The sequence below is a fragment of the Mus caroli genome, chromosome 6, assembly GCF_900094665.2.
Source record: "Mus caroli chromosome 6, CAROLI_EIJ_v1.1, whole genome shotgun sequence".
Lineage (NCBI taxonomy): Eukaryota > Metazoa > Chordata > Mammalia > Rodentia > Muridae > Mus > Mus caroli.
The window spans coordinates 123,957,462-123,978,171 of NC_034575.1; the positions used below are offsets into that span (position 1 = coordinate 123,957,462).

Genomic DNA, 20,710 nt, shown 5'->3' on the forward strand with positions numbered 1-20,710 from the left:
AACAAAAAAACAAACAAAAACAGACATAAAGAACAAAAAACAAAACAAACAACAAAACCAAAAACACAAACAAACAACAAAACCAAAAACACAAACAACAAAACCACAAATATAAAAAAGGCAACATAAAACAAAAACAAAACCAGAAACAAAAGGAACCAAAACACAAAACACAAACAAAAAACAACAAACAAAAAAGCACAAACAAAAAAGGGAAAACAAAAAACAAAAAAATAAACAAAACACAAACGAAAAACCAAAACCACAAAAAACAAGAAATCAGACAAAATGCAAAACAAAAAAATAAAAAGCAAAAACAACACCAAAACAAAACAAAACACAAACAAAAAAAAAAACAAAAAAGAAAACAAAAAAACAGAAAAAGAGACCAAAAAACCCAAAACTTAATGAACATTAAAGAAACAAAACAAACAAACAAAAAAACCCACACACACACACAAACAAAAACAAAAAAAGCAAGTAAAAAAAAAGCAAAATAAAACAAAAAACATGAATTCATTTAATTCCAGCATTGAAACAGTATTTCTTGAACACGTGGTCTCTTGTGGATTGGGCAGCAGCAGTTTCTAAGCTTGCAATAGTTGCATGCATCCTAGAGATGGCATTAGGGCATCAGTCTCACATCCCACCTGAGGACTATGTTGAAGAGAGTGGGCTTCATCCAGTGAGACAGCTCAGTACCTGTTTTAAATCTCTTCAACTCATCCTACCTGATGTATATTAGAAACAGTGATGGAAAAGAACAGGGATGGGGACCATAGCAACCAGGTGGGTGTTGTTACAGTAAGTGACTGTGCAGGATTTCCCAGACCATCCTCTTCCTGAAGGTGGGCATGTGTTGCTGAGAAAAGGTCACAGGCTGGTCCCTAGCGATGCAATCTGCATATTTACAGGTAAACATTCCACAGTCACTCCCATTCAGTTGCAGAGGAATCTCCTCTGATGTCACACTGTACTGCTTCCACTCCAAAGGGTCCAGCTCAATGTTCCTGCGTGTCTTGCTCTCATTTTGTAAATATTGGAAGATGGTCTCACAGATAGACTTCCCTGTCTGTCCCATGGAATCGAGGTATGCAATACTTTGTTTTCTTAAATCGATTACCACCAGGCTCCAATGTAACCTCTGGTGAATAGGCACCAAGATGAGTTCTTTCTCAAAGAGGTTGATGCCGCGAGTCCACCTTTTCACAGAACTGTAACCACTATGCTTTAGCTTGGGGTAAAAGAAAGTGCTAAAGACATGCAGAGCCAGGTAGCCTTGGTTTTCATTTCTTTCAACCAGAAGGTTCATGTAGAAATTGATGACCTCATCACTGAGCCACTGACCGTTCTCCAGGGTCTGGATATCTCCTCTGGTGATTTGCAACTTGAATCTGGAACTCAGGATTTCCTCTTGGGGTCCTGGACCCAGTGCATTCTCAATTTCCTTCTCCATGTCCTCTGTAATATCAAGGATTTGATCCATTTCTCTGTCCTTTCCTTGGTCTGTAATAGGCTTTTTCCTCTGCCACAAGTACTGCCACCTTGTTGGGGAGTAAGCTATTGCCTCTGCCACTATCCAGGATGATCTGACGCCGTGTTCCCGGTAAATCAGGCTCCAAGCTGTTCCCCCTTCTTCCTTCACCCTTTATGCAATCTTTCTTCTCTGTAACAGATTTCTCCTCAGAACACCACTTCTCTCTCTCCTCTGGTGAAAGACGTTCTTTTAGAGCCACAACAGTAGATGGTTCTCTATCTCTCTGAGTTGTTTCTGATCCATGACTGTCTCCTGACTCGCCCACTTTGATCTTCCAGGTGTTTGTAAGGAATGGGTGAGGCCTGTGTGGGTCTGACCTCACATCTTGGTCACACTGAAGGTGTTGAAGCAACCTTCTGTACTTTTCCTTTTGGGGGCTTTGTTCCTTTTCTTCTATGACAGAATAGGGCCGCTTGCGACCCTTGCCACCATCAGCAGGCTTCCTCCCAGTTACAGCCTGCTCTGGAGGTCCTTCGGTCAACTCTAGGGGTTTTAGTTGTTTTTGAGTCTCTCCCTGGGGTTTCCGTACCTGACCCTTGCTAGGCTGTTCTTTTGGGAGCTCTAGGTCTTGAGGCTCCTGAGGGGTCTTCTTCTGAGCCTTGCCAGGCTCTTTAAATACCATCCCTGTTCCATCCTGGCATTTCCTTTTTGGACCTTGTCCCAAAGCTTCAGACTCTATCTCTGCCCCACTTTCATCCTGGCATTTGCATTTTTGCCCTTTTCCTGAAGCTTCGGGCTTCAACTCCAACCCAGGCTGTTTAGGTTGCCACATGTACAACTGCTTGGACTGCTTTTTCGATGGTGTTGATTCCGGTATAGTACTGCCTTTCTAATTTCCAAGCGAAAGCAACCTTATGCCTGGCTCCAGGTGGGTACTCTTGGGTCGTTCACTCTGATGTCTGAAGAATCACTTCTTCCAGTAGATGGTTGGTCCAAGGTCACAAACCTATGAGGCTCCTTTATAAACAGTTGACTTTGCAGGTCAGGGTCAGTCAAAGAATGGAGATAATTAAGCTGTCAATATCAGAGACTGATTGGTGAATAGTCAGAGGTTGGCAGTTCACCAGGGTCCACTCTGGAAAACTCAGAGGAGTTCTAAGAATACTTCCTCAGAAGTATCCTTCTTGGCTGCTGTAACAAGCTAAATATCCAACACTTCTAAGTCAGACTGATCGTCCTAGTTAATCACGAGTAAGACACCAGGCCTAAACCCAGCAGCTAACACTTCATAGGCAACCTCACGAATGATGTTTAACTCACAGGGTTGCCCCTAGNCACAGCCTTCAAGGTTCCATGGCTGGGTGTGATGTCACCTGAAAGAACAGTAAGCAAAGGTTTTGGAGGGTGGAAGCCCTCCCCAACCCCAACTTGGTCCAGGGTTTCAAAGCACTCCCTTGCCCGAGTAGGAAGTTTGAATGTATTGATACATAGCTCAGTTCTTCAGCAGAGCACAGGGTTACCTAAATCCTCTCAGCATCGTTCAGCTGGTCCTGACTAGGACCATTTGTCTTTTAGGAAACTGTCCCATCATGGTCAATTATAGACATTTAAGTGCCCTTCTAAATATCTTCTCACACACAATATGCTTGCTAATTACAAAGAATAAATAGAATTTTACAGTTATAAAACCTAGTAGGTAGTGTTGTGTGACAAAATTTGTTTCTCTTCTGCATAAGGAGCCCAGGACAGACCAAAGTGCCTATACCACCAAAGTCCTACTTGGTGAACCAATAAATTTTATTGGGGTTACATATAGGAATATGAGTGAGGGGTTACTTACAGGAGCAGAAATGACTCAAAAACAGATGCATTGCCAAAGCCTACCCCAGCATAAGTGACAGCTCACAAAAGCTGCGAACCTGGAGAAAGTGCACTACCTGTAGATGGATAAAAGGGCTCAAGAATGTCCTTTCCAGGTGCCTCAGTTGGTCTGGACTTCTTGCAGACAGCTGGTATGAGGGTGGCTCTTTTGAGAGTCTTCTTTGCAGCTCAGCTTCCTTACATCTGTGAGGGAGTCTCAGCTTTTACTGCTCTCTGGCAGGGAAGGAGACTAGTGAATCTGATCAATTTCAGGGACCATTTTGAGATCTTTTGTTGCCTTCCTGCCTGAGGGGCTTCCTTTCATAGGCAATGAAGGGTGGAATGGTTCAGTGTTTCAGTATTGGAGGAAACTTGCGAAACTGGTACGAATTTACCAAGGATCAAGCCCAAAGAGAATAAATAAAATCTCACCATTGTCAGTAAGATCCATTGAGAAAGATACATCACTACTTCAGTTACAATCCTACCAATAACACAAGCCCTTAACTCCTCCCTAGAAAACAGTAGGAAGAATTCAACTGCAGCTGTAGTTACAGAGGTGGGTGTTTTCTGTGGGTCCTGGAATCTGAACTCCAGCCACCATGATTAAACAGCAAGCACTTTACCCTCTGGTCCATTTCAGCCTCACCCCCACCCCCCACCTTGAGCATATCTTTGATCTATTCTCAAAGGTATGAAGATATTTTTACAAAAATGTGAGAAAAGAATTGAGACACATACTGTTTGTTTTTTTCCACTGAAAATATTAACAAAATGTTCACATATATCTATACCAATGATTTACTGTAAGGAAAAAATGTATTTTTTTTCTGTAAAAGGTTTGAATTTCTTGTGATTGTTATTTCCCCAGGTATCATTTTGTTTGTACCAGGCTTCTTTCTCTTCTTTCTAATTACACCTTTGACGGGTTTGTTCCCATTCCAAGAAAAAAACTTGAAACTACCACATTGGTTTTACATTGCTGAATAACCTAGCAGGGCTGCCTTTGTGATGGCAAGCATTGTTTAGAGGATACATTTATTGTGCTAGGCTTGTAAAAACAAAATTGTTTTTAGGTTGCATAAGCCCTGAGGAAATTACTCTGTCTTGAATGTACCCTGTCAGGTAGCCTGAGATGGACCACTTCCTGGTACCGTTGAGGTACTCTTTAAAAAAAAAAGCTGAATATTGCAAAATATTTCAGTGCCACAGCTATTCCTACAAAGTGATGCGTCACAAGATTAAACAGGCTAATGGTTTAGTTCTGCCTTTTACAAACTGCCTGCTGGCTTGCATGTCTGAGGCATCTGTTGGACTTTGTTACTAAATCAAGTCTTGCCTGCTCTGGGAGAAGATATGAGTTACCTTGGCTTCCCAAAATTGTTACTTTGTAGGTTTTGCCATATAATCCTTTAGCAATAGCCCTGGCCTTATCTAGAGAATTCTCTTTGTTGGCTCTGGTCAGTCTTTTAATACAAATGCCTCTTATTTACTGAAAGCAAACTTGAGTCAGAATTGTGAATCTCTGAAGGACCACAGACCCATAGCACCTTCTCTTGCATGGTCCAAGCCCTGCAGAATCATGTTTCTAGTTCTTAGACACATGTTCTTTGGTTAGCTGCTCTGGCTGGCACCTCTCTAAGGGTGCTTAGCCTCAGCACAGCCCTCATCTCTTCTTCTTGATGTTGAAAGGGATCTTCTGGCTATTTATCCACCCACTGTAGGTTTTATTAGGTCAATAAATTTCCCATATAATCCTACCTAGAGAGATTTTGTTTCTGTTTTGTTTAAATTATTAATGGATGTTTACATTTGTTCAGGGTTATTTTTCCCCTCTTTGAGACAACTGTATCATTTTCCCCTTTTAATCTAACACGATCAGCCCTGGATCCCAGGAAGACCTGGAAAGTGATCATATTTCTTCTTAAACCATTGTTTGATTTTGTTCTACATTTGCATGTTTTGTTGAATCACATCAACATGTTCCTGGCTTTCCCCTACTTTATTATCTGTCTACTTTTTTGTTTGTGACAGGATGTTCTTATGTAGCCTATGTTGGCCTTAATCTTGCTATGGTACCCAGACTGGATTTGAACTTGAGATTCTCCTGCCTCAGCTTCCACATTGCTGAGATTACAATCATGTAACCCTACACCTAGCTTTTATTTTTCTGTTTTAGCATCAAAGATTCCCAGTCTAGTAAAGTCTCCTGGGGTTATTTACTCAAAAGTTTGTAATAATTTGGATCCATGTGTCTGACTTTGTTTCTCTCCTTCACTGTGTGTGTCTGTGTGTGTGTGTGTGTGTGTGTGTGTTCATAGGAATGAACTCAGAATCTCACACAGGCTTTACCAATGAGCTATTTTCCTAGTGGGTTCATGTTTCTTGGATGTATGGCAGAATTTTCTGGAAAGATACCTGTTTCTGGTGCTTTCTTTTGGGGGAAACTCTATGACTCCCTATTTACTCTCCAGTGGCTATGTAAATGCTCCTTTACCCCTCTATTTGATTTTGGTAGGTTATATTTTCTAAGAAATTGTCTATTTTCTCTAAATTTTCAAATTAATTGGCATAGCACTCTTTTCCTAAAATTATTTCAAAACTTGATTAGTATTAAGTTAATTTAGTGTTAAATGTTGAATGTAGAAGATTCTGTTAGATTTTCAAGTCAGCTTTAGACAGATGTAGTGGTTTGAATAGGTTTGGCCCCCATAGACTCATGTGTTTGAATGCTTGGCCCTGAGGAATGGCACTATTAGGAGGTGTGACCTTGTTGGACTAAGTGTTGTACCGTAGGGTTGGGCTTAGAGGTCTCCTATACTTACGTTCCACCCAGTGTAGAATTCCAGTCTCCTCCTGGCTGCCTTTGGATAAAGATGTAGAACTCTCTTCTCCTCCAGCATCATTTCTACCTGTATACTACCATGCTTCCTGCCATGATGACAATGGACTGAACCTCTGAACCTGTAATCCAGCACCAATTAAATGCTGTCCTTTTATAAGAGTTGTCTTGGTCATGGTGTCTCTTCATAGCAATAAAATCCTAAGATAACAGGTTAGATAGTAAATGATTAAAATGCTAAATTTTATATTTATCCTTCTTCTCTTAAATTTTTGTTTTCTTTTGATTTTTGAGATAGGATTTGGCACTGTAATCAAGGCTGGTGTAGAACTCATTAGTGTCCCAGTGCTGGAATTAAAGCTGTGCTCCACCATGCCCAGCTGTTTAATTAGTTTCTGTGGTCTAAGCTAATTTAATTAAGCTTGTAAGTGATATTAAACTCTGAGAGGACCTGTGAGGTAACTGAGCATCAATCAACGAGCAAACGAAGGAGACAACATAACAACACTAGCTTGATACACAAAGTAACATGGTGTGCAAGCTGAACCCAACAAAACTAGTCCTTCATTTGTTCAAAATGAGTAAATAGACAAAGATCTTCAAGTATTCTTTCCCATGGAAAAAAACTTCTCTTTAGACATTAAAAACCCTGCTGATAATTTTAGATTACAAAAGGATACAGTGGAGTCAGACCTGTTGGCTTTTTTTTTTTTTTTTCAATTCTCAAGAGAATGAGATTTTCATGAGCAATAGAGTAAGACTTTAAAAAAAAAAAAAAAAAGGGAAAGGAAATCGGAGATGTGGCCCAGTAGGTAAGAGCCCTAGCATTTCTTCCAGATAACTGGGGTTTGAATCCCAACACACAAATGTCAGATCCTAACTGTCTATAACTCTAATTCCAGGCTATCTGATGCCCTCGACGGGCCTCTGAGGGCACTGCATGCATGTGGTGCACAGGCATCCATGAAGACACAATACCCATATATATGATGTGATTTTTTGAAATGTGGACAATTGAAAAGATTATGAATAGCAAAGCACCATACTATTTGCCTAACACACTGGAAATGGAGGCAGGCCAATTAGAATCATGAACTTGTTTAGGTAAGCTACATTACATTCTATTCTCTTATAGAAAAACAAGCAAAAGGATTATATATCAAAGCAACTTTTTGGAATTTTCTTACATTCATTTTCTTATTGTTATCTTTTAAAAGATTTTTCTTACTACCTTCATTCTCTGTATGCGTGTGTTGCTGCATGCATACATGTGCACCACATACATACAATGTCCATGGGAGAAGAGATGACTTGATCCCCTGAAACTGGAGTTGCAAGTGGCTAAGAGTTGCCAAGTAGGTGCTGGGAACTGAACTAGGTTCTCTGCAAAGGCAGCACTGAGCCATCTCTGCAGCCCCTGTTATCTCTTTCTAAAAAGAAAAAGTAATTTCACAGCAATGACTATGCTGTTCGACTACAGACCTTTTCCCAGGGACAGTAGGCACTTGTATTCCATCCCAATCACCTGCTTCATTGAGAAGAAGAAATCACCAAAAATTATCATCATAGCCTGGGAGTAGAGTTGCCTCTGGAATTGGTGAAAAAGTCCAACCCAGTGACTTCTCAAACTTTAACATGCTTAGGAATCACCTGGTAGTGTAAAGTCCCAAAACTGTCAGCAAGACCTTAGAGCTCCAGAGTTCCCAGGTCACACAAGCACAAGCCCCACCCGGAAGTGGCCACTCTTTCTCAGTGACCACCTGGGTGCATGCAGGCTCTTTCCCACCAGGAATTGCCCTCAGCTCAATCCCATCACTGCCCATGGAGCACAACAGCTGGACCTTCATCTAAGATCTTAGGACTGCTGTCATTCCTGGCTCACTTCATTTACTGATTGTGTGTTGCTGTCTTCTAATAGAGAACAGACCCCAAAATTAGGGGATGGATTCAATGGCTGCCATTTATGAGTGAACTTAATAGGCTAGACTTTGTGACTTCTGTGCAAATGCTCTTTGAGGGCAGGGGTTTTGGTTTTCTTCTCAGCCGCATCGTTAGCAGCTAGAGAGAGTAGAGCCTTCCTGAACAATCAGAAATGGCTATTGGGATGTGCCTTGTGTCTCCCTCAAGGGTCAACTACAGCCAGGGACAGAACTTGGGTACCACAGGCCACTGCAAGGCCACTTTCAATCCTAGCTTAGCCGTAGGACTTGGCAGTGCCCAAACCAGAGAGAATGTTCCTCATGAAGGGCCAAGTAGGTACATAAAATCAGAGCAGAGGACACAGCAGAAGGCTAACCAACAAAATCCAGGACCCCACACCCCAAAGTCACAGGGAAATATGGTGAGTTGCCAAACCAGAAAACTCAGAGACAAATATCAAAGCCAGGGAGCACAGCCAGGAATCCCAGACCAGAGATGAAGAGACAGAGCAAGTGGGTAGATCACAGCTGGGAGGGGCGAGGCCAACTGGGCGGAGGCATTCCAGGCTTGCTTTAATGTGCCTCCCGAGCCAAGCAGAGATGGGCCACTCAAGGTTACAGGGACCATGGAGGGCTGGACAGAATGGGATTTCTAGGGCTTCTTGCTCCTCAGAGCAGAACCTGGAAAAACAGCATGTGGAGGTAGAAGACATAGGGCCATCTGCAAGGGGAGTGAGAACCTGGGTAAGCAGCCTGAAGCCAGGACTAGGTCTTGTGCACTGTCGCCAATGAGCTGGCATACACCAGCCCTGTGTCACTGTCAGGTCTCAGGCGGATTTCAAGACTAGAAAGAAGTCATCACTGAAGGCAAGGGTGGTAGCACATATTTATAATCCCAGTCTTTGAAAGGGTCAAGGTTAAAGGTCATCCTCCACTAAATTGTGAGTTTAAAGCCAACCTAAGCTATATGAAATCCTGTCTCAAAACAATGTAACTAAAGGGGAAAGGTAGAATGAAAATATTGTGCCAATGTTCTAACTCCCAGCTTGGCCTGAAAAATAAATTAATAAAAGGTCTCAGGACACTCAGCAGACTCTGGCTAATCATCTGAGGACTCTTGCTTCCTTCTAGAATGGGCTCCCGTGTCTGGAAACTGGCAAACACATTTCCCTCCAATGGAGCTGTTCATTCGCTGTTGCCTTCTCTAATAGCTCCACAGCCTCCTGGCCACCATATCATCCTTAACAGCAGAATTCCTTTACATACAAGGTGTTTCCTGTACCAAAACAAAAACCAACAACAAAAAGTTTTCTTCATCTTGTTTTAATTTTCTGTTTTGTTTTCCTGGATGCAAGCCAGGGTCATATATGCTAGGCTAGTGCTCCACAAATGAACTATTCCCACCTCTACATTGTATCCCTGCTGGGCTTTGCAGTCTCTCACCCAGCTTCAGGCAAATCCTGACCACCCACTATCAGCCTGACTGCTTTCCTGAGAGCGGGCAGAGGTGCCAAGGGAGGCAGAAGGTCTGCAGTGTATTTTCTAGGTGTGTAAGTTTTCTGGCCACTGTGATAAAATACCAAAGAGAAGCAAGGTATTGTTTGAGGGAACACAGGGTATTATGGGAGATATGGTAACAGGACCTGCTCACTCCAAGGGTGGTGGCACAGTTCGATCATCTCTAGGTAGATTAGGACACAGGGAACTGTGCTGGCCTGCAACTCTCAAGCCTTGGCTTTAGGATACTACTGCCAGCAAAGCTCTGCAACCTTCCAGAACAGTGGCACTAGCTAGGGACCAAGTGTTCAAACACATGGGCCTACAGGGACATTACATGCTGAGACCATGATGCTCACTGAGATTAGTCACTGATCTTCCAGCCTCCTCATCCATAAAAAGAATGTCTGCAAGAACACAGTACAGCTGTGGACATCAAGCTAGAAAATGTTTTAGAAGGGCTTTGTAAACTGTAAAGTGCAAGGACGAGCAGAGCGTGGCGGTGAATGCCTGTAATGGAAGCCTTTCGAAGGCTGAGACAGGATGGCAAGTTTTGTCTCAAAAGGTGTAGGTAGGTATTGTAGTCATCATTCTTGCCATCATCATTATCATCATATCATCTCCTTTTGCCATTTGTCTCCAAATTTGTTACCAGATTGAATACTGTCATGGGATAGAATTAAGTTTGGCTGCTAATTCCAAAAACAGTATTGTGTCATTCCATAATGAAATGACTTAAACATGGAAAATATATTTCACATGAAATCTATTAGAGCAGTGTAACACTATGGTCTTTCTGCTTTGTCCTGAGTGGTTGCCAGTTAAGGTCATCTCAGAGTCCAATGTAGCTACACTGCTACATAGTTATACTACATCCAGCCATTACATCATACTCCATACAATTCCCTAGATTTTTTTTCCCTTCTGGAAATCTGCTTACCTCCACTGGCCAAACATAACCACATTGGACTGCAGTGTGAAAGCTGGAAAATGTGGTGTTATTCTGAGTGTCTATCCAAACACAGGGATCTGGTCCTGTTATTTGAAAAGGAGACAGGGGTCTCTGTTTTAAGTGTCACTTCTCCATCCTCATCCTCATCTCCCTGTGAAGAGCAGCAGCTGACCTCCCCTAGCCCCAAAACCTTTCCATTACCTCTGACAGCAAATCACACTCCTGCTTCTCCAACTCTTCCTACCCTATACACACCACGTCTCAGCACAGGGCTGACCACAGCTTCTCTTCTCAGCCCCAACTCTCCTCTCAGTCATGTCCCCAACTCCCAACCCAAATAAGAATCTGCTGTCTTTCCTGAATCTGGTCCAAGCAGGAAAGTGTCCACCCTAGGGCAGGCACAGTCATCCAGGCAAGGCCTCCCCGATCTCTGCTAAGGACCAGGAGCGAAGAAAGAGAGATGCAGCAAGTACAGGTGGGGCTTCTGCATCAGACCTCTGTGAACCCCAAACCAGTTCAATTTAGAACAGTAGAGCAGTTGATCTGAGTAAGATGCCCAGTAGTGCTGTGGAACCACAGCCAGCCTCCTAGGATGCCCTTTTCAAGAGTATTCTAACTCTTCAGCACTGAGTTCGGTTCCTATTCCCATAGGCTCTGCTCAGCAGGACCTGTCCCAGTGCGTACCTGCCCTGTGCGCACCGCTGGTCCACGTGCTCCAGTGCTCACCTGCCCTATGGGCACCCCTGGTCTGTGTGCTCAGGCACAGAACTCCATTTCTGTACAAAGAAATCACACGAGCGCAGACATCTGTGTTTGTAGCAGACTTTACTGAGGATTTGAAGAGATGAAGGGGGCTTACATAGAAAAACAAATACAAAAACCTTAAAATTGAATATTAGACATCTGTGAGTGTAAAAAAAAAAAAATTAATAAAAGCCACCATTCCCGCGGCCTGGGCTCTGGCTCTCTAGGAAGGCACACGCATACCTGTGCCCTTTCTAATTCACTAAGTGTATGTACAAAAGCCAAGTTCCAGACACTTTTTAAAGAAATTTATTTCAGAGATTAGGCTTCACTGTGTAGTCCATGATGGTCACGCTCTTCTCCTGGGGGTTAGGGGTTGGGGGGCAGAGGGGATTATAGCTGTGCAGCCAGGTGCCTGGCTGGACATATTAGTTAGCTACACATTCTATACAGAGTCAAGTCTTTGGGGGAAAGGTAGTTTTCTTTCTGATCTGTTAGATAGGTTGTCCAAGGTGCCACTGAACCCTGCAACCAGAGCTCTAACAGGTTTTCAGCAGGGGTCAGACCCACGTGGCCCCTGGGTAGCAACCCTGGAGGCAGCTCCCACTGTTCTGTTGTTACTCTTCTGTGCCTGGTGGCCAGAGAGGGGTTACACTGGCCCACAGTCACTGCCTTCCCTCAGTCCTCCAACCTCTGCCATCTAACTCAACCCCCAGCCTGGGAAAGACTGAGTGTGCATAGACTGGGGACACAAGGCCTATGGAAGAGGTCTAGGACACAGCCACTTACACAATACATAGACAAGCTCTCTCTCTCTCTCTCTTGCTCGCTCGCTCGCTCACTCTGTGTGTGTGTGCGTGTGCATGTGCATGTGCGTGTGTGCGTGTTCATTTATTTGTTTTTTTTGTTTTATGGGGTTTTTTTGGGTGGGGTGGGGAGGTGGGCTCAGGGCACATTCTTTCCATTCCTGTGACACATTGTTGACACAATCTGCTCCATCAGTGTCAGACCCTGTGAGGCAACAGACCTTTCACCTGTCCCTACTGCAGTCTCTAACATTTCCTGCTAACTAGATAACACACCAGAAGGTTTCCACTCCCAGGATGGAGGGCTCTCTATCCCCAGGACTCTGGGGACTCTTGGTCATCTCACAGGCCCAATGACACTGGTCATGCCTGGCTCACTCTCTTTTGCCTTTAGCCTAGCTGCCAAGTGACGTAGAAAAGTCTCCACCCCCAGACACCCAGGGGAGCAGGCTAGATGGGCTCAGGAGCAACAGTTTCACCTGCTCCTCTGTACAAACCAAATGCTCTAGAGCTCATTTTTAAATATAGCATCAAAGGAATGTGTTCCCTTGCTACACCTCCAGGCCTTGCCACCATCCTGAGAGCATTCCAAAGTGCACATCCACACGGAGTACAGGGGCCACAAGACTGAGCTGCCTGCCTTCCTACCTGGCCCGTTCGTTGGCGGTATGTCCAACCTCTGTCAGTCAGCACACCCCTGAGGCACACCCATCCCCTCCCTGTCTCCAGGCCTCTCCACTCTCCCTTGGAATGTTCCTTCCGATCCACTTGTCGGCTCTACAGTGGTCAGGGCAGAGGTCGGACCTCAACAGCCTCCCCTAAAGTGAAGCTGACCTTAGGTATACACACACACACACACACACACACACACACACACAGCACTTCCTACTACCTACAAGTCTCCTTAACTTGTTTCCAGTCGCTGCCCTCCCCTCAGTCCAAAGTAAGCTCCTAGCCACCCTGTCTATTCTGATCATGGACACATTCCCAGAGTCTGCCACACCTCAGAAGTCAAATAACCTCTCACAAAGCAAATGAAAAACAAACAACCATCAACCTAGGCAACTTCCCAAAGCTCTCTGGGCCTTGCTTTTTTAGTCTTTAAAATAGGAAAGCAGGGCACAGTGAGGAACACCCGTAGTCCCAGGAAGCTGAGGCAGGAGGATCACTAGAATCAATAGCCCAGGCAAGAGAGGAAGACCTCACCTAAAAAAGACAAATGGTTTCAGCACAGTACCAGCTCAGTAGGATAAGTGAGGTTCCCTAAGTCAAGTGCCATGTTAACTTGAATGGAGAGGCAGTAAGACAGTCTTCTATGGTGACTTTCCATTAGGCCACTGAGGTCAGTTAACACAGGAAAAACTTAGAACCCACCCTGGGACTGAACATCTGAACTGACCTGCTTCCGATCGGAAAAGGTTATACCCTTCATGTTCCAAAAAGGCTGACCACATACATCGAAGTCTGAAATGTCTGAGGCTGGGGCTTGCAGGAACTCTGCTCCTGGGCAACATAAGCAGGGGAGGGGGCTCGGGGATGCTGGGGGGGGGGGTGCTGCAAACATAGGCCTGCATGTGGACTGGTGAATCCTGGTCACAAGGCCAGGGATGCAGTAGTCTTTCTGGGACCCTGGCCCTGTTTGATAGCAGGACCTTTACACAGTACAGTAGGATGGGAGGAGGCCTGGGTCTAGCCACCATCCTAACACAGTGGGGAGCAGCATATGGGTTAAATTGCTCTGAGTTAAGGAGAAGGAATTTGGGGCTACAGAAAGACTGGGCGGCTTGTCTGTCTTCCTCATCTGAGATGCAGCCAACCTCCTTCCATATGCCTATTTGCATACTTCTGGCATAGTCACTTAGCCTGTGTCAAACCTTGGCCCCAACACCAAAAACCACAGAAATAACATCAATAAATATTAGCCACCTTCCTCTCATAACCTGTTCCCTCAAGGACTACCTCTTCCCTGAGACCCTCGGATTCCTCCTCTCTGTGACAGGCAGTTACTGTAGGGACCACCCCACCCTAGTGCATATAGCTCTCCAGCCAGGGTCCTTCGCTGGAGTTGAAGTTCTCACAGTTAGTACCGATGCATATTTATTGAACATGTGGATGTGCTCAGCACTGTGTGAGGCACTGTCCATACACGAGGTAGGTGAATGTTATACCCATTTTACAGATGGGGAAAACTGAGGCACCACAACATTTTTTTTTTAAAAGGTTGCACACCAAAGTCAGGCTAGACTGACTCCAGAGCCCTTGTCCCTCACCTCTGTAGCATCACCACAATGCTGTCCTGCCCATTTCTGCATCCTCACAGATGCATCCCTGAGTCCTGGGTACACACAAACATGCCCAGGTTGTATCTTTCTTCCTGAGGCTCCAGACTATTAGAACTGGCTCCAACTGGGGAAAGCAGACACCAGAAAGCCTTGAGAGGGCAGCAGAGAGACAGATCCAGGCCCTCCAGAGGGAGAGAAGCAATGGGGCTGAGGATTAGATTATTTAACTGGCACCGCAAGACCCGGGTACTTTACAGACACCTCCCCTCGTCAGTGCTGAGCAGAGAAGAAAGGAGACTAATAGAGAAGCCGAGGAGCCTGTGGAGGCCAGGCAGCTGGAAATGCTGGCCCTGAGGCAGGATGCCCTACCTCCAAGCCTTGCTTCAGTTTGGAGCCCCTGCCCCCTGCAGGGCCACTGCAGAAAGAACAAAGCCACCTGAGTAGCTCTTACCCAGTCTCCCTCCAACAACTGTATTGCAGCCACACCTAAATCCAGCCCTGTTTGCAGGGATGGGGCCTTCTGCAGTAGCCATTCTCAGGCACCAATGGCAGGACTGACTGACAGTGTACATAAAGTCACGCACAGCATCTCTGGGTGTGTGACCCACGTGCCATCTGTCCTCAGGCCACTAGGGTGACCAGCAGCAGGAGTGTGAGGTTCCAGCAGCTGGGTCTTGAGCTTTGGTGTCTTGGTGATATGCCTGGCTGAGTCCACCAGGGTTCTGGTTCCTTGGCTGTCCTGGAGCACTCTGGACCGTTGCTTCCAGCTTGCTTCCTGATGCCCCCTTCTCCCCTGCCCTTCTGGGCTCACACAGGCCAAACTAGCTTCCTCTGAAAATACTTGACACCTTGGGTTTATTGGGGGTTGAGCACTGCAAGATCAGGCAGTTTGCTCCTGGTAAGAAGAGACCTGGCAACTCTGCTTGGCTCTCTTGGCACTTCCAGGGGACTGTCCCTGAAGGTCCCCTCCCAGGTCCCCATGTCCTGGACTTGTCCCCCCTACCATCGCTCTCCAAGTCTCTCATTCTTTCACAAGCCGGTAGATGTGGTGCTGAGCCCCGTGCTCGCTGGCTGAAACTTCGAAGACATATGCAATACACAGCAAGGTCTCCTGTGTGTCTCGGTTGGTGACCACCTGCAGGGGAGAAGGTGGTGAGGGTCAAAGCCCTGGATATGGAAGCCGTTGTCAGCACACCCACTGGGCATCTGCCCCACATCGTACCTGCAGGATGGTGAAGTTCTCCAGCACACTGTTCATCATGTACTTCTCGGGTAAGTGTTTCAGCTTGTGGATAAAGTTGATCATGTACTCACAGAGAGGGGACCGGTGGATGCGGTACAAATAGTGGCCATTCTCATAGCGGGCATACTCCGTCTGTAGAACCCCAGGGACAACAGAGGCTTAGAATCCCTTCCCCTCCAGCCCAAGCCCAAGTCAGCAGGGATGTACTAAAATCCAATCACCACCGATGGGACAGAGAGGCAGAAGATGTCCCAGGTAGGGTCATCCTCTCAGGTTCCTGGGCATGAAGCCAGGCCTCTCCGCCTCTCTCTTTTGTCACTGACCAGACAGGCAGACACTTCCAGGAGACCTGGAAGTAGCAGAAGTAGCAGCAAGGAGATAGGGCAAGTGAGCAGGTGTTGCACATGAGGCTGAGGTAGGGGAGAATACCAGCGCCTTCAAGATGGAACTGCCACATGCATGAACCTCGGTAGTGGATACTGTTGGCCTAGGAGCTAGAGGGATGACATGTGGGATGATGACTGGCTAGAGCCACGGGCATCTCAATACCTCCATATGTTTAACAAAAGTAAATAGCTAGAGGAGCTTTGTAAAAACTGCCTTTGCCGAGGCAGGACAGATAGATGCTTAGCCACAGTGAGCCCGGTCATCCATCTTTAGCAGCAAACAAACAAAACACAACACACTTGCAAACACCCAGTGCTACAACTGGACTACCCTCCCAAGATGGAGAGCAGTGACATGAGTGAGCATCGGTGGTGCTAACACATACGTATCGATCGAAAGCTTCCTGGCGATTCTAGGATTGGGATCCCAAAGCAACAGTCCCTTCTCATGGCACCTAGCTGTTTGACACGAGGTGGCTGTCAACCCCAGGTGGAGAACAGCATCAATTCAGTTCCCCATGGGCCAAGAGGTGACCAGACTAGCACCATGCACAGTGTCAGTCATTGACAGACAGGGTCATAGACTTTAGGGCCACAGGTATGCTGGGGTGGAGGCTTTGGTGCCATTTTGTCACTACACAATAGGATCGGAATGTCGCTGCAATTGGAACCAGTGGATGATAAAGACAAACTGATACTTCCTTAGAGATGGGGGTAGGGCATTAACAACCCCAAACATCCAACAGGAAGTGGGGGTGGGGGAGGTGTGCAGAGATCAACAGGGGTCCTCTAAGCTTGTGCTCACCACCAGGCTGCCTGCCCTGAAGAGAAGCAGGAAATTCTGCCCCAAGTGTAAGGTCTCTGGGGCACTCCACAACTGAAAAGTGAGCTCTGTGCTTCTGGGATAGGAGCATCTAAAGACTATCTCAAGGAAGGAGGGATGGGAGGTAGGAGGGAGGGAGGGAGGAGGGAGGGAGGGAGGAGGGAGGGAGGGAGGAAAGGATGAAGGGAGAGAGGGAGGGAGGAAAGGAAGGAGGGAGAGAGGGGGAGAAGGAGGAATCAGGAGTTGATTGAGGGTATTCTCAGTGGTAGGGTACTTGCCTAGCACACCCAGGTTCTTACAGAAACCCCAACAACTGGAGCAAAAGGACTCCACAAGTTTCTAGCACTCAAGGAGTAAACAGCAAACCGTGAACACCCACCCACCTCCCCTGCCTCTGCCTCTAGAGAGCTGTGTGCCTGGGAAAGGCCTCTCTCCTAGCCCCACACTCAGCTGTCAGAGACACAGATGGATTAGGGAGAAATCCTTGGGCTAGCCTGTGCTTTGGCCCTGCTCTAGAAGATGTGGGATGCTTCCAAGGAAGGCTTGAAAGGAATCCCAGCCAGAAGACTCAGCCAGGGCTCTGAGGTGCAGGACAGGCAATTAAATCAGTAACTTACCAGATGCCTCATGCCCAACCCAAAATATGCACTTCCTTAAAGGCAGTAAAAGGGGCATGGCGTCTACCTCTGCCCAGGGCCCCCCTTAGCAATCCTGGCCCCAGGAGAAGGCACACAGTCCACCCTTTTGCCCTACACCCACCAGGTAGGCTCCTACCTCAACTTTCTCCACCACTTGCTTGCCAAATGAGCAGACCTTCGTAGAACAGGTGATAATCATGTTCTCTGGGCTCTCGTACTGGCTGGAGACCCCATAGAAGGCGCTGACCTCGTCGTCAATGTTGGTATTGAGGTCTGCCTGAAGGAGACAGGGGGAGATAGGGTTGTTTGCAGGTGTGTCCTTAGGTGCCCAGTGCATGTCTTGGACCAGAGAACAGGAATTTAAAAGAATGGGGCAGGGACAGCAGAGTAGACTGAGGCAGAAAGACTGAGTTCTAGATCATCCTGAGATATATACAAGACTCTGTCTGTCTGACTGTCTGTCTGACTGTCTGTCTACACATGCCTTGACTTTAAGAACGTACACATTTCTACCTTGAAGTGGCCAATATGGGGATGTGGCATTTTTATAGGAGTTACGCGTGTTTAGCATAGTACTCTTGGTACATTGTGGCTTCAGAAGGGCCAATGTTAAAACTGCTCCCATGACTAAGCAAAGAAAATCGCCTGCATATTAGTTTTGTACTGATAGGGAACAAAAGACATAATTGGAGTGTGGTGTCTGTGGGTACTTTAAGGTTTGGGGCACCTGTTAGGCTGTGGTACAAACATCCAGAGGATGGACGCACAATGAGCTCCTGTGTCTTCACATGCACACCCTTTCTTTACCAGTGGTCCCTAGACAGAGCTGTAACCCAATCTGCTCTAAGGGAAGAAACAGTTCACGGTCCATTATTTGTAAGGTTCCATGCTACTTGCTTTTGTTATTTTTGCTACATAGTATATTTGTATTTAAATGTTTTAGGCAATCTAAGAACAAATGCAAAAGTCTAGACGCAGCAGAAATGAACTGCTGTAAACACAAACTGTAAACAAAGCACAGCTGTAAACAAAATCCCAAGTATTTAGCTTTTTTTTTTTTCTTTTTTAGCTTTTTGTTTTTGGCTTTTGTGATTTTTTTTCTTTTTTGATACTTGCTTGACATGTATGTGCTGTTAAAACAAAAAACGAAAACAAACACATGGAAATAACTTGAGATGAGGCCTAGCTTTGTTTTAATGTCATGAAATTTTCGTGAACAATCCAAGTACACTTGTTAAGAGCACATGAATTAAAGTTTGTGTAAGTGGAATAAAAATTTCATGAATGAGCTTTTCAACTACAAGGGGGGGGGGGTGGAAGGGGCAGGACTTGGGTCCAGCTCAGAGGTCCAGGTCTTGCTGTGTGGGTCTGGCTGCCCTGGAATTCACAACGTAGACCAGCCTGCCTCCTAAGTGCCAAGATTAAAGGTGTGCACTCCGGCTGCCCGTCGACACCAATTCTCTTTCATTCCTTAATTTTACCCTAAGCAATACAGTCATGAAAACAGTGATTCGGGGTTGTTTGTTTGTTTGTTTGTCTGAGATGGAGTTTCTCTGTGTAGCCCTGACTGTCCTGGATTTTGCTCTGTAGACGAGGGCTTCTCAAGCACTGGGATTAAAGGTGTGTACCAGCACTGCCCAGGAGAAGGATGACTCTTATGTGAGACTTCTTCACCTACCACACAACACAGAGGGAACTGCCACATGGACCAGAGTGCAGGCTGTGCACTGCCAATCCTGATGCAGGTTCTGAGACCTACCGTTCTTGTGCAGAACCCAGGAAGGTCTGGGTAGGAGTTGGGAGCAAGTGACAAGCAGTCTTACACCACTAGGTGACACTCAAGTACCAGTTTTTCTCCTTTGGCACCTCCTTTCTACAGCAAAATCTTTGTGTAAGCTGACAAGGGAGTGTTAGTTATGCTGTAATTAAGGTAGTGTGGAAGACATATTATACACACACACACAAAGAGAGGCACATGCACACTGCTGAGAAGGGCTAGCCTTCACCACTATGGATGAACGGAACTTGCTGAAGGAGGAAAGCAATTATGGAGATTTTTTTTGGAATGTCTCTGCGCTATGTATGGTTTAAATGGAGCCGTTCATTAGGAGGAAGAAAACGCAAACAATCACTGCAGCATCCGAGCTGATGCTTAGCCTCTGAAACAAACAGTCCCCTCTACTGACCACTCTCTATCCCCAGGATGGCTTCAGACTCCCCACTCCGTGTCCATTATAATCCACTGGCAAAGGGCAGCTGCAGGGGGTGGAGCAAGGCAAGGAGAGCAACCCATGAGTCCTGGAGGAAGTGGGTCAGCCATGGCTCAAGGTCTTCTGGTGACAAATGAGGTGAGCAGGGACCTGAACCCAGACTCTCCCCCCACGTTCTCAAAGTCATAGGAGCAACCCAGGAGACCTAGTTTGTCAGACTGGCCTGAAAACGTTGAGAGACAGTTTATGAACTTAGTTTATGCTGTGACTAGAACAGGGCAGAAATGCTGACCACTCATCAACAAGAAAACAAAACACTGTCATGAGTCCCAGTGGTCTGAAAAGTTACTGAGGCCAGAGATCTGGTAACAAGACTCAGATGACAGACACGTGCTCACAGGACTCTGACCAGTGTTACCTTCATTAACCACACCAGACCCTCATGGTGCCTTTGCTTGAACCAAGAACTTGCTGTGTAGTCCAGGCTGACCTCAACCCTCATTCCTTTGACTTCAGCCTCCTGAGTAGTAGGATTACAGATATCCACCTAATTTCTTATCTTTTGATGATACTTGTGGGCTCATGATGATGTGTGTGGACTCATGTGTGTGTGTGTGTGTGTGTGTGTGTGTGTGTGTGTGTGTGTGTGTGTGTGTGAGATGTTGTACTGTGGGCATATGTAAGTCAGAGGACAACTTGCATGAGTCAATTTTCTCTTTCAAGTATGTGTGTTCTAGGAGTTGAACTCGAGTTATCAGGCTTAAAGGCAAGCACCTTTCCTCACTTAGCCATATCGCTGACCCTTGTGATATCTTTAACATCAGTTTACTTTACTTTTCTTTTTTCTTTTTGGTTTTGAGACAGGGCTTCTCTGTATAGTCCTGGCTGTCCTGACTCACTCTCTAAACCAGACTGGCCTTGAACTCAGAGATCCATCTGCCTCTGCCTCTGCCTCTGCCTCTGCCTCTGCCTCTGCCTCTGCCTCTGCCTCTGCCTCTGCCTCTGCCTCTGCCTCTGCCTCTGCCTCTGCC

General features: G+C 45.9%; 1 protein-coding gene and 1 pseudogene across 2 annotated transcripts in view; both read right to left on the reverse strand.

Annotated features, from left to right (window-relative positions):
- Nucleotides 1–758: 758 nt before the first annotated feature.
- LOC110296692 lies at nucleotides 759–2,309 on the reverse strand (annotated as a pseudogene).
- An 11,455-nt stretch (nucleotides 2,310–13,764) lies between these two features.
- Tead4 (TEA domain transcription factor 4) overlaps nucleotides 13,765–20,710 on the reverse strand; it is a 74,856-nt gene continuing 67,910 nt past the window's right edge. Inside the window, exons 9-11 of one of the 2 annotated variants that reach the window (XM_021164536.2) lie at nucleotides 17,606–17,746; nucleotides 15,602–15,754; nucleotides 13,765–15,514 (exon numbers count right to left, since the gene is read on the reverse strand). In XM_021164536.2, the coding sequence (XP_021020195.1) occupies nucleotides 15,401–15,514; nucleotides 15,602–15,754; nucleotides 17,606–17,746 (408 nt within the window). In that variant the 3' untranslated portion in view covers nucleotides 13,765–15,400. The remainder of the gene's footprint in view (nucleotides 15,515–15,601; nucleotides 15,755–17,605; nucleotides 17,747–20,710) is intronic. The other variant, XM_021164535.1, reaches the window with a different exon arrangement.